At 33.6% G+C, this 14866-nt stretch overlaps 1 protein-coding gene across 4 annotated transcripts in view; it reads right to left on the bottom strand.

The window, feature by feature from the left end:
- Positions 1–14866, bottom strand: part of LOC132708518 (furin-like protease 1) — a 52731-nt gene that overhangs the window by 2747 nt on the left and 35118 nt on the right. For 3 of the 4 annotated variants that reach the window (XM_060680852.1, XM_060680850.1, XM_060680851.1), the window contains 8 exons: positions 10899–11093; positions 10226–10354; positions 4792–5130; positions 4202–4737; positions 3598–3890; positions 1012–1536; positions 673–842; positions 519–600 (listed from right to left, as the gene is read on the bottom strand). In XM_060680852.1, the coding sequence (XP_060536835.1) occupies positions 519–600; positions 673–842; positions 1012–1536; positions 3598–3890; positions 4202–4737; positions 4792–5130; positions 10226–10354; positions 10899–10910 (2086 nt within the window). In that variant the 5' untranslated portion in view covers positions 10911–11093. The remainder of the gene's footprint in view (positions 1–518; positions 601–672; positions 843–1011; positions 1537–3597; positions 3891–4201; positions 4738–4791; positions 5131–10225; positions 10355–10898; positions 11094–14866) is intronic. The other variant, XM_060680853.1, reaches the window with a different exon arrangement.

Consider the following 14866-nt stretch of genomic DNA (forward strand, 5'->3'; position numbering starts at 1 on the left):
AAAAACAAATGGGAGCCCGTGGCTTTGTAGACTTTCTTCGTTTGAATTATTTTAAATTAAGTACCATGCTATTAAGCTGGAGCACACCGCAGAAAAACAGGCTGTCCTTGATTTGTGCTTTTTTTTACAGTACTGTACATTATAATAGAAAACAACTAAACAATAACCACGTGTTATAAAACCGATTTATGTGATATACACTTGTGCTAGGAATTCAGTTGGACTATGAATTCTTTTGAAACCAACTGCACGAGTCAGATTTAATTTGTTTTTACTATCAAAATGACTGTGAAAATTGTTGTCAGAATTTTGTTGATCTGATGTTACTATTTGATACAAAGCAAAGCGCCTATCCGTATCTACGTGATGCGGGATTAATAACTCACTCAGAATTTCGTTTACGCACATAAAATCTAGATTTAAAATTAGTAAACCAATGGGTATTAGTAACACTGAAAGAGCATTGCGAATGTTGAGTGATGATTGCGATAACATTACCGAAACAAAACATAACAAACCTAAACAAACATTCCCTTGCAATTTTTTGCACCCGGACGAAGTGGTTTCCTTTTCTTCCACTTCTAAGGTGTCTTTCCGATTCTGAAATTTAATGGAAAATGTCGTGAATTATCGCCCTCTCTCGCACTTTAATGATTAAAAGTAAAAGCTTACTTCAACGCTGGTTTTCCAATCAGATGGAGAATCGATAGAATTGTGGAGAATGTCTTCGTTGTAAATTTCCGGTATTGATTGGGTATCAACATTTAGATGTTGCCGATGAATATCATATGGGGGGGCTGTAGCGGTGCCGTATAAAGTGAGATCCCAAGCTTTAATCTTAGCTGTAAGTAAAATTCCCTACTACAACTTGGCATCGATATGGGGTGACATTTTTTTGAAAAATATCCACAATGCGTAATACAAAATAAAATCGCAACTACCAGGAATTCGTAAAATCAAAAAGTAAATGTCAAAAAAAGCGGGGCTACAGTTTCATGCGAATAAAATTACCCTTAATTCCTTTCGAAGCGCCACTTGGCGTTTTTTCGGTCGATTTCGGAACGAACACTTTCATGTTGTGATTGAAATTGATATCGCGACTTTTTTCTTTCAATTTTTGACCTTTTTTGTTGAAATTTTTTGCGACGTCTCTGGCGGGGATCATCACGGGATAAGTTATGGTGATATTTTTGACAAATTTCAAATAGTGATCTATTTTAAGTTTACTGTTGGATACCGCGTAAAAATATGGAGAAACATCGGTAGTGGTCGTCGAAATCTTTTTGATTTTTATGGAAATGGTGTTGTTCAATTCTTTCGAAGATATTTTCCCTTTTGGTTTATTGAAATTTTTCGACGTTTTGGTCAAGTTTTTGTGTTTCTGTTTTTTATTTTTCTTTTTAGTTCCCCCGTTAGATTTTGTTTGTTTGTTATTATATTTAGAGCCATTAATTTCGTTCGAATTGTTAGGTAAAAACGACAGAAAGTGTTTCGTTCCGTATAATATCAACGACCAGTTCTGAAGTGTAGCTCGGCCTGAAAATTAATAGGTGTTAGTAAGGTTAGGGGTGCTGATTGCTAAAAGTAATCCAAAAGGGAATACCTTATTATTTAAGGATAATATTGAATAAAAATACTTCACTTATTTTTGTATTAAATTGATTTAATTGATTTTTGTATTTAAATTGAAAAATATACCGGGTATTTATTAAATACCGACATTTTTCTTCTAATTTGATGGAATACATGAAAGACCGGTAAAATATTAGCTTAACTTTCGTTTATCCGAAATAATTTACAGAAATAAGGATTGTACTGTTGTCTTTTAGAAACCATTATGAACATAAAAATATAAAACATTTTTTTGCCAAAATGCGTCTTTTCCATTTTCCGGGTTTTAGGATTACATTAAAACTGATGTCTTCCCGGAATTCTTGGTTAATTTTGTATAGTTTTACTTTCAATGTACCTGATTTTGGTTCTTCTAAAGTGGGAAAAATGAAAATTATGCATTTTGCCTGGAAATTTGGTCATTTTAGTGTGCAACATATGGGATTTTTTTACTAACAACGAGAATACTAAAAATTGATGCATGTTCCATAATCATGTCGAAAAAAGCTCAATTAAGAACATTCTCAGAAAAAATTAATATTACGCCTATAAACCAAAATTTATTTGCACGTTTCAGAAGCGAGACTATGATTTTTGCATGTGAATTCAAGTACAAATACAAGATCAGCGTGATTTCCATAAACACACCAACTCTTCCCAAAATTGTTGTGGTCCGAAAATTTCTTATTTTTCGTATTTTCCTAAATTGTGTAGTTTAAAGTGGTTAAGATTAGTCCACAATATTAATATTCTTATTTATTTTAGGAGTGTATTAAGTATTCGCTAGACAATTAAAAATATTAGTTAACTTTACAAATAAGATGGAATTGGAACAAAAATTCCCTAAATTGATTTGATTTAAAATTATTGAGAAAAATAGTAAACGATATTGTGTGTAATATTTTTATCTTTTGGTATCAACGCATAACTTTTAATTCTAAACAACTGTTCTTAATTTTATATTTTTCGTCCTATCCTGTGTGTTGTTTGACTTGCAAATATATATAGTGCACCCAATATGATTATGAAACACGCACCAACTTTTGGCGATATTAGTGTTTTAGTTGTGCAGTTAGTATAAAAATCCCATATGTGTATATAACTGATTTCGGTTAAACGGATCTTTTTTGCAAAATATTTCCCTGTATTAAGTGTGAAAGATCGCGTATATAGATAACTTAAATTTAAATACGCTGAAATTCTAAATCGAAATAAGCAGGAATTTGTTTTGAGGTGTGTTTCGAATTCGGTGTTTGTTGGTTCAGATGTGCAGTGTCCGATGAATATTTATCAACAAAGTATGTGTGTAACCTTAGCTTTAGTGGGTCATTGCAATTTTACAAACGCTACCGATTTAATCTGCGAACTTTGTTGTCGGTGGCTGAAATTTTTATACTTTAAAAAGATTACAATTTAAAAAATTTAGCTTCGGTGAGTTTTCTGACATTATTAGCTGTTTCGGTAGGTATTCGTTTGCCGCATTTGCTAAACAAAGCACTGGGACAGGAAAACAGATACTTTCCGTATTAAATCGCGCTTCACCTTAAATTTCCTGACTGTGATTGATTGGGGTTAATGGAAATTTTTTCATCGATCACTTATGTTTCGGGAGATGTTACTGGTTGTTTTTTTTAGCTTTCGAATTTATTATACTTAGTGTTAGTAGTAGTCATGCATTAATGGGGGTTAAAATAATTATTTAGGTATTATAAATTAACCAGCCTATAGGTCAAATAAAACTGGTACACACAAAAATAATTACTAATCCAAACCAATTTTTTTTTTGTTAAAAAACACAGTATAATTCTGATTCCAAAAATAGAATTTTAGAAGACTGCGTAAAGTGGTTCAATTCAGTTAGATAATAACAAGCATGGAACTTTGTAATTTTAATTAAATTGTTTTGAAGTCCGTTTTTGCTTGCATAACCGGAATAATTAAGTAATTGTTTGACTAACAAAAGCAAACAAAAAGGTACGGACTTACCCATTAATCGACCATCATTATGAATTTCTAACTGCCAAGTGCCATAAGGACTTTCGCCCCAAGAGTGGACGGACATAAAAGGCCAATAATTGAAACCCGACCTAGAGTTATCGTGAGCCCTGTGTGCCAAAAGCGTAACCCTCGTCCCCATAGGGGAAGTCAACTGAATATTTAAATCCCCACGTCTCTGTGCGAAAATTGTCAACTTAGCTTGGACGTGTTCCAAAATTTCGACCCCTTCGCATTCTTTTACTTGCAACGTTAGGACCACCACACTTTTTGCCGGAATGGACCTGAAATTAAATAACGCCACTTAAAATAACCTGAACCTTTTTTAAATATAACCCTCGATAAGCAAGATCGTCCCCAATAAACCATAATTCCGGGCAATTTAAATTTAATTCGTGGTCTTTTCAGTATTCGAAATTTGATTGACGACGTAAATGACCGTTCCTTGCGAACCGCTTCCCTCTGGGGCCCACATAATACGCGTTTTTATTAGATTCCCCGACGTCAAGGCATGAAAATGGTCTCCCGGCTTTTAACGGCGGTCCTGATTTGTTCAGTGGCCGTGCAAAAAAAAAACACCATACTTTGAACTTACTTGGAAACATCAGATGCGCTAATTTCGCATTTGTGTTGTTCGGGCACGGTAATCCAATTCCTCGCCAATTGTACCATCGCGTAAGCGTCCATGAGGCCGTATCCAAAACTGTGCGAGACATTTCTGCCGACCCCATTCACTTGCCAATCACCTGCCGTCAAATGATGAGGTCTAGCTGTACGTACAACAATATGCTGCATATCTCTCCAGCTTAAATTTGGATTCGCTTCTAAAGCCAAGGCGCAAATGCCGGCGGCTAGAGGAGCTGACGCGCTAGTACCGGTGTGGCTGCTGGTACAAGAATGTCTCAAATCAGTTGTTACGACTTGTTTCTCGTGGACGGCTCCGCTGCTGTACGTGGAAGCAAGCGTGGAACTGCAAGCCTCACTATACCACGGAACGTTCCCAGATTCAGTAGCGCTAGAGATTGATAAACTATAGATTGAATTGGTGTAGCCGTCGCAATTGCAGTTGTCGTGGTCTCTCCCGCCGTTCCCGGATGCCCAGACGAATATCGAGCCCTTGCCGTTCCTCCCCTAAATTACAACGCTTCGTGTTAATCTCGTTTCCCGAGTTTGTCAGCCACTCACCTTCGTGACACCTTCGATAAAGGCTCTGGTCGCTAATTCTCCGGGTCCATCGACTGTTTTACCGTCATCGTCTGGACCCCAAGACGCGCTATAAATATCGATGTGTTGAGGATTTAGACTCAACGATCTGGCTTCAACCGCATCCGTTACGTCACCGTCTAACATTCTCACGCCACCCACTTGGGCACCATGTGCCACCCCTAAGGCGCAGATCGAATTGTTACTGGTCGCCGCAACTTCACCAGCGCATCTCGTCCCATGTCTATTCGAATCGATCATGTCGTATCTCGGACTCGGATCAGAGTCTTGATTGTTGACGTCGTATGACGCCATCGGATCCTGCGAGTGGATTTTGTTATTTTTTAGTTATTTTCCCGAAACATTCCACTTTTGTCGATTTTATATTAAAAAGCTCAACCTTTGAGTCAAACAGTTTAAAACCTACAGGCACCTATAGACGGACGTTGACGAATACGCAATTAAAAACGTACATGCAAAAACGTTCGTGTGTATGTGGAAGAACATTTTTCTGCATACACAATAACGATTTTGCAAGTAGTTTTGAAAGGCCCCTACAGACGGAAGTTGATGAATGAACGTTCTTCTGCATACACACTGACGTTTCTGCATGTGCGTTTTTGAATGCCTATTCATCAAAGTGGACATCAACTTCGGTATACGGGGGCCTAAACGAAGGCCAAATGCAAATTTTGAAATCGAAAATTCGACAATAATAAAATTAAGTTTTTACATTTCTATTTTCAAACCCCTAAGACTTGACATGCGAGCTTGAGCTGACAATATTTTTGCAGGATGTTTTTCCTTTTTCACAGAGAATAAAATTACAGTTTTTGACAACTGAATGTTTCCAGGCGAGATTTGGTGAAACTCCATAATGTTTCTTTTAGAAAACAAAATGTTTCGTTAACCTTATTAGTTTTTCAAACTAACTAACAAAATTCATCTATATACAGCATGTCCCACTTAAAAACTGTACACCCTTCTAAAATCTTTGTTTATGGTTCGATTTTGATTTTGCACTCAAATCTTATTTTGCTTATTGATTCATGCTAAAGTCATGGCCAACTGGGACTATTTAGTACCAAATATAGAGAAAAGCTATTCGGGGTTTATTTAAGAATAAAGTGTCAACGAATTCTTATTCTGGATTACATAAAACCTAATTTCGATGAAGCTCGAATACAGGGTGCCTCGCTTAAGGACTATTTCTGTAGAATGTTTGTTTGCTGATCAATTTCGATAATTCTTATTTGTTGCATAGATTTTACTGAAAAACATTAACGATTTGCTTAAAATTAATTATACTAACCAAAACTAAACAGAGAAGGGTTTTAAATTCTGATCTAATAATTTAAATAACAGAAATTTCATTTTTCTCGTGGATAAAAGCTAACAAAAGTTGTTAGCAACAATCAAAGGCCCATTGAAAAGTACATAATTGATATTTTGATTGATATTTAATTGCCTTTTTATTTTAAACAATTTTCTATGTTCCAAAATTTTATTTGCTATAGGTTTATAGGTTTGTCATATTATCCTGTACAAGCTATGTCATATTCCAAGAATCACGGAAACTACTTTTTCGTTAATTTAATTGAAAAGATGGATATGTTAAAACAAATTACAAAAAATCCTGAGTATCTGAAATGAACTTTTCATCTCTTCATTATTATCAACTTTTTATCTTTTTTTTTATATCAACATTTACTAGAATATTTTTTACATTCTAAAATCGAAAATGTTTCTCATGTAGGTATTTAAAAATGTTACCTTAAATTTTCAACTGACAAATTTTGTTGGTTTGAATGAATAAAAAACTCCAATCAAATAAAATTTTTTAAACAAATTTTTGAAGAGTTTGAGTTTATTCAAATGTCTCGAATACTTTTTCTAATTTCATCGTTCATTCTTTAGTCGTTTCAGATAATTAGTTGGTATCTACATTATGTATAATTTTCCAATACTATAGAATTATCAATGGTCTCATTTTAAGATGCTGTTACCTAATGAATGAAATATTTGAAGTCTTGACCTATTTGTGAAATTTGTATAATTAAAATTTGTTTATAAGATCCTTAAATCACACTTTGGTCATTTGTCTAAATACTTTTAGGAAGACCTGAATACGAATCTCTTGTCATTGTCAGTTTCAATGCCGGTATAGTAAGAATCACCCCACAAAATCAAAATTGAGCCATAAACAAACATTCTGTAATAGCCACTATCGATATTTGGCATCAAAAAATAGTACCAATTTCTAGTTCCTTTTTTTAGGGATCTATAGAACGAAAAAAAAATATCAATATCAAATCGTAATCATAAATTCTACCAGGATGTAAAGCCTTAGACGTGGCGTATGAGGTATTTTAAACACCATGCATTGAAACATGATAGAAATTGGTGTAGTATAATCAATTCAATAAAAAATCTAAAAAAAGTATTACTTCTCCCCCTATTGTTAAATAGTCCCAGTTGGCAATGACTTTAGGTGGCAGCAATAAGCAAAATAGGGTATATTTGAGAGATCAAGAACAAAGAAAATTTCAAAATCGAACCATTAACAAAGATTTTACGAGGGTATACAGTTCTTAAGTGGGTCACAAAAAATCTATAATCATTAAGCCTAAGTACTTTATAAAAAAAGGTAAATTTTCGTTAAACAGGTAAGATAATTAAAAACCAATATTAGGTACCATTTTTAGAACGATAAGTAATTAGGGCTAAAATAAATTTAACAGGGGTGAGTTATTGAGTTATTAAGATCTCATTGATCATTAAAAATGATTGCGACCATGATTCTCTTAAATCGTTGTAATTAAGCTATTCGTGGATATTCTTTTATAGGTTCACTAAAACATATACGATTTGGGACAATTATTACAAGACATCTTTTGATGTTATTTGTTGGACTTTCAATATTTTTAATTAATTTTCCTAAAGAAGTTGTTAGGTTTAAAAAGTATTTTTAGATTATGCTTACTTATCTTTTTCACTGGACTATTCGAAATATGTTAAGATATTATATTTACAAGGCTATTGACATTTATGGTATTGTTTTTTGTTTATAATTTTATCTGTGGTTGGCGAATAACCATTACTAAAAGCTATTTGTTTGATGATATTTATTCAGTAGTAATATCTGTAAAATTTAATGTTTTTAATGAAAAGTTGCTAATTTATATGAATACGGATGGCAAGAAAAATATGAAAAATGGAACAAGTATGAAAATTATTATATATTTTATAGGTCAGAACTTTTTTTATTGTAAATTTAAGTTTGGTGCACAAGTTACAAGATTAAGAAAATTGGACAAATGTCTATCAGTACCAAAAATAATGTCAAGATGCCATCCAGTAGAGAAACTGTTAATCATTGATGTTTAGATATTTTTTATTCTAAAGAATCTAGGAAAATTAGATCATGCAGGTAAATATACAAAACATATAGTTCTGCTAAAACATTCTACTAAACAACTCTCTCAAAAATATTAAAGAATCGACTATATTCTTGTTAAACCTTTTAATGGCACGTGGCAAATTTAATTTCGATAATTGCAGGAACTAATGTGCACGATTATTCACTATAATCAAAGAATGATCGCGGTTTGTTGAAAAGCGCCTCTGCTATTAATGAATCGGGACTTCAAAGTCAAAACCCATTCGATTTAATTAATTAGTGCGAAATTTTAAAAGAAAAATTGTATGCACATTGCGGCGGGGAAAATAAGCTCGATTTTCGGTGAAACGTGTATATAAAATAAAACTTCAAACGGAAAATGAAAATTCCGCTTTTCAAGAAAATTTAGAGCGTTCCTGGTACCTAAAAGTGTAAACATTAAATTTCGAATACAAATTGCATATTAAAATGCAATTTAAAGTGTAAGCTGGGGCATTCCGTTCATAAATCTTTCTGTAATGGTAATATTCCAATAACCTATATAGAGTCTGTCCTACTTAAGAACGTTACATCCTTGTAAAATCTTTATGGTTTATGGTTCATTTTTTATTTACTTTTTTTTGTTGGATCGATCACTCAAAAATGCACGAAAACTTTATTTTGCTTATAGCTTTAACCTAGAGTCATGGCCAACTGAGACTATTTAACGAAAGAGAGAGAAGAGAGAAGTACTATTGGTTAATGATATCATGTTTTAATACATGGCCAAGTAGGACTATTTTTTGACGCTAAATATGCACTGCAATGTGGATTTTTGAAAGATCTATTGAAAAAAAATCAAAATCGAACTATAAACAAAGATTTTACAAGGGTGTTCAATTCTTAAGTATAAGCTGCTCCAGAATTTCTTCATGTCTAATTCGTTAAATCGATTTTTGACTATAAAGTGTTTTGAAATACGTATTCAATAAAATGTCTCGATTTGAATCTAAAAGGTTGAGAAGAAAATTCTCAGACCATAAATTTTCGACACCCTAATTTTCGTTTAACATTTGACTACCCACAAGTTCATTTACCGTATCGACTTAGATTAAGAAATAAATAAATAAATAAGCCACAAAATTTAGAGTTAAGTGATACGTTCGCGTTGACGGATCTTTACCGGAAAGTTTTGCTTTAAAATCTAAGCAATAAGAACGTAAGTTAAGCAATTTTCTACCAACAATTATTTCAATTCTTGAATAATGAGAAATTTACTTCAATCAACGCTGCACTTAATGAATAATTATTTCTATGGGAAATCGTAAGGTGTGAATAACCAAAAGACCGGAAATTAATTATCTAATAGCGTTTGCAATGAAACGCAGAATTACAAGCTCAGAACAGTCAAAAATGGCTGAATACATCGCCACCAATTGAAGCTGAAACTCGTGAAACTCGAAATGCTTAAGGGGGGTTAACTAAATACTTGCAGGATAAATAAAACTTCAGGCTGGGGCAAATTGTGCGGAAGGTTTACGTCTTGCAGAAAGTTTATTTTCTTTTCACGTCCCCCACGGTACACACAGTATGTGCAAATGAAAGAAATACATTTATTGTTTCATTATTTGAGTATTAATTGTTAATAATAGCATAAAATAATCGCTATACGTACTTAAGAAACTTGTTTTCTTAATAGGATGAAATGGTTTAGTTGCCGAAATTGGTCGTTGTTAACTGTAATCCTATTAACAAGTTTGCTGATAATTGAAGCGTAAGGCGCTGATTGGCTTAATACAGACTGCGGAAGGAGGTTAACCTAAAGCATATTGCCAACTACAGTAGGAATAAAGGGGTAATTTGCGGCGAAAATTAATAGTGTACTCACGTAATAGTATTTACAAATTTTCTGGATTCTTCCTGAATCTGAAGAAGCCAATAGGATGATGATTGGCGAAACGTCAGCAAGTTCGACTCATCAACAATCAAGGCAGGAGGAATCCAGAAGATTGGTAAATAGTATTATTACATACTCACGTAGTTTTTCACTAAATCTGGATGATCTTTTTCGAGACCATCATCTAAAATGGTGACGACGGCACCTTTGCCGGTGATTCCGTCTAGCCATGCCGGTATTACATTCATGTCCAAGCCTCCGCCCCTGTTCTGTAACCACAATTCATGCTTTTAGAACCACTCCAAGTTGACCAAATACGAGCAAAGCGTATAAGAAAGAAGCGGTCCATATTTTAAAGGAAAAATATAAATTTGTTAATGGGGTTTCTCGTTTCTGGCAAACGCCATGTCGCTCGTAATAAAAATCGGCCGTTATTTGACAACCGGATGGTAAAAGATTTGACGATGTCATAAGCGGATACATTTCCCTTCGTCGGCTATTGATCTTCCCGTTACGTTATTTGCCTTTTATCTTTCACTCCAATCATCATGATGCGTCACTAAATACCTACGGTGCATTCGTGGCCGACAGTGCGGAACAACAAGGGCTGCTTTATGATTTTTAAATCGCCATAAACGTTTGAATTGGGCCGAGACATTTTTAAACTGCTAGCGAAATTATACAGGCCGGGAGCAAACGTTTTTTAACAAAAGGGCGCATATATGGAGTAAATGGTTCTCGATGGGTAGATACCTGTCATGCAATTGCTAAACACCTTGACATTATATACGCAAAGATAAGACGCGCACTTACCAAATACCACATATTTGGCCATTTCGGGTCGGAATCCTGTAATTTCAGGTCCCTTTTGATTCGTTTTTTCGCTTTTTGCTGCTGGGCCCACGAAACTCGAGTGTCGACGGCCAGTTGCAGCTTTTTCTCGGGACTAGGTCTTAGTGAACGTTTCGATATACCGTTGTGGGTAAAAAAGTAATGATCTTGAAATATCTGGAACAAAATAAGAGCTTAGTGAGTCACATGCCATTCCGTATTTTACTTTTTGAACGTTTTTTCTTAAAATATTTAATTTATAATAATTGAGGATTTGTCTGACATCTAAAGTAGATCGTAAAATTGTTTGCGTAATGATATTTCTGGTTAATTTTGCACTTTTTGAAAGAAGGTTTTGAAATTTTTATTAATTACTATCCATCAACTGGGATCGGAATCATGGAGGCAGCAAAACGAATTGTTACGTCTCGATAAATCATAAATATACATTTTTGGTAGCTTTAATTCGACCAATAATATTTCATCCCAATGCGAAGGGTGGCGAATTAATCGCGAGAACCATAAATTTCTGTTTACATTCGCAATTTTTAAATGTAAATTCGAGGTTGCGTGTCCTGCAAAGTTATGATTTTAGTGATCGAAAGGCGGGGCAAATTCTATTAAGTATTATATTATTCTGGAATCGTTTCTTACAAAATGACTAAATTTCAGTGAAGTTTACTACTTATTCTATCCCTATGATTTCTTGAATAATACATTATTCGATAACGGCCAAAGTAATTTTTGCTGTTCAACCTGTTCAGACAGTCGACACTGGGCTGCTAACACTTTTCTGCCAATTTTTTATACCTGAGCTTTAAAACAGTGTCCTTGAATAAACCTCGTTGCTTTTCTCACATTCTCTCACGTTGCCTTCTATTATTTCATTGATAATGTTTATGTTTTCGCTGTTTCTTTCTGTTTATAATCGGCTCGAAAAACACCGCCACAACATGGTTTTGTTTTTCTACATAAACGAAAAATGTGTTTTTTTTTTACATGAAAATTGAACTGCGTTAAATATCGAGTACAATTGGACTAGCAATTTGGAATTTACCGGCTAGATCATTTTTCATTAGTTTTACGATTGCCGATGGATTTCCGAGCGAAATAACTCCCCTTTTTAAGCGCAGGAAATGTACGGTACATTAAGCGCTAAACAAAAGCGCGCCACTGATGATTGTTTAAAAAAATTCGTTTTGCGATTCGATTTTGGAACTCGCAGATAAACGTTGGGTCTGCGAAACCGAAAAAAACATCAACTTGTACATCTCGTGTTTGGAAAGTATATCAAGTATATATTACTAGTAAAATAACAATTAATTTGATAATAATAATAAGTCATGCAATATTCTTTTTTCTATCTACGAGATTTTTTTCGGATATCCGCTATTATATGAATTTTTTTATAAAAAAATCCCTCCATTAAATGTCTTATAATTAAATCTAGTTTGATTTTTTTATTTTTGTTGTGTTAAACACTTTATATTTACAACTAACTACAATCAGAACTGATTTAAAGAGGTTGCCTGATGTCCAATTTTGACGAAGATCTGTTACTACGCATGGCGAAATCAATCGTTAAAATGTTTGTGCTTATCTGAAGAAAACAGAATACCAAATTCAAAGGTTTGTTTAAAAAATTTGATATTAATACCCAATTTAAGCGCCCCTGTAAATTAATACATTTTCATAAATATTAAATAAAAAACGCAACTTTTGCAGGCAGGTTTTTTTTTCTGTAATGCGTGTTAAAGAATTGGTCTGAAAATTTCGTTGCCTAGATTTACCCTAAGTGGAAGTCGCACGGTTTAAACTTAGCAGCCATTCAAATTTAAAGAAAAAAAAAACAAAACACCCATTAAATTAAATTAAATTAATTAAATTAAATTAAATGCGGAAATTGTACTAGTGAAAACATTTTCGATCCACTGAACAAGTCTAAAAATCTAATCAACCACACATCAATCCAATTATTCACAATGAATCATCTGATAATTTCGGTGTTTTTGCTAAAATATTATATTTCCGCATAAGAGTCTTCTTGCCCTAACATATTTTGTGCCAGTCGCATTTCTGTTTTTACATCGAAAGCACGCGCAAACAAAAATTTAATTAGTATTCCATAAAACCAACCCCCAATCCCCACGACCGGCGATTTTCCAATCCCCGCGTTTCTCCGATACGAGCCTTAAAAACTCATTTTCTTTCCGTTTGGTTTAGGTATATATAGAGGAGGGTCTTAACCAAATTGGTTCGGTTAATGAGTTAAAAATTGCTTCGACGAAAACGGTTTAACCCCTGAACCCAACTGATTCCGACGGTCACGGTACCAACGTGAGACTTCCTGCCCATAAAACCACGACCGAGTTGTCGCGAAATGTCGTAAATTGTAAAATTGAAACGCATAGAAGGAGAACGTCATAAAACAAATCGTTTGTGTGCGCGCAAAGAGTTTATTGACATTATGAATCACGTTAGCGTTAACAAATTGTAAGGCAATTAAAACTATCCAATGGGACCGGCTTGTAACTATTTTATGCGTATATATTTTTTTGGAAATCGGCATATTTCTCCGCTATGACGTTGATGATGTGTTTTAAGTAAGCAGGATCAATCCTAACTTTGATGGTAATTAATTTAACGATAAAATGGCAAACGCCTGACGTTACAGCGAGCAGGAAATATATGCATTGAACAAGCCAAATCCGTAATAAAGGATGCGCGAAGCAGATTTGTACCTAAATTATCATGCACAGATTTGATTTTATCCAACTATTTGATCGGATTTGGATGCCGTATTTCCATTGTAATTATACCGGGTACATTCGTTTACTATCCGATGTTCAATAATTATCTTCATTACTATTTGCGGATTACATAGGATTCAACGGCTAAACGAGAGCTCGTGTCACTCGTAAAATAAAAATATAAAATTATTACTCCATTTTATATGCCTTCGTTCATTCCATGAAATTCTGCTAAAATCAAATCTTGGGAATTAATGGTAATGGTAAAGGAACTAGTGGTATTCATTGAGGTATCTCTAGAGTTAGTCAAGTCAAGGAATGAGTTCAGTAGGATTCTAGATATAAGCACCGTATACACCTGATTATAACATGCTAGGCTTTATGTACTTAAAATATTTATGTTTTTATTTATAAAACAAATAATGTACCAAAACTTCTCCTGTAGTCGTTTAAAAAATAAATAAGTTGTTTACACTAAAGGCTAATGAGGAATTAGTGTTTTTAATGGGGTATCTTTATCGAGGTTTTCATATACCTACCTAGTATAGTCCAGGTACACTATAAATTATTATGATTTGCCTGACGTATTATCACCCTCAATAAACCGAGCGATAAAGGGAGGTATTTTTATTTTAATAGAAATTGACAAATTACATGGTAGTAGAAATTTTAAAATAAAAAAAAATTATATATTAAGGTAAAATTTATACAATATTTATATTTTTATCTTTATTGACCGATAATTGCGCATACTGTTTCTACGAATTTAAATTTTATAAAACTGTGATAAGACATCAGTCATGGACCAGTTTGATTTATTGGCCCAAAAATGTTTACGAGCAGATAAAAACGGTAATAGCATTATTACAATCATGATCATTTATTGTGTGTAGGACTATACCTTTCAATTTCGGACACTTCTAAATTTCGAAGTACTGGACAGATATGAATTTTTAGTATTTTTATATACCTAAGTTTCTTTTCAATAAATCAGAATCGGAATTGGTATCAGCGGAATTACTCAGGGAAATAATAGGGAATTAGAGCATAATAGAGGGAATAAAAGCGTATTAGAGGAATTACTTATCTAAAATTTTGGTAATTTTGAAGCATTACTACAAATTAAATGCATACAGCTTTTTTATTGCAGTGAAAAATTGAAATTCATAATAAATTTCATTTTAACCACAGGTCGCATTA

Source organism: Cylas formicarius, unplaced genomic scaffold (assembly GCF_029955315.1).
Source record: "Cylas formicarius isolate icCylForm1 unplaced genomic scaffold, icCylForm1.1 PGA_scaffold_12__32_contigs__length_19106922, whole genome shotgun sequence".
Classification (NCBI taxonomy): Eukaryota; Metazoa; Arthropoda; class Insecta; order Coleoptera; family Brentidae; genus Cylas; species Cylas formicarius.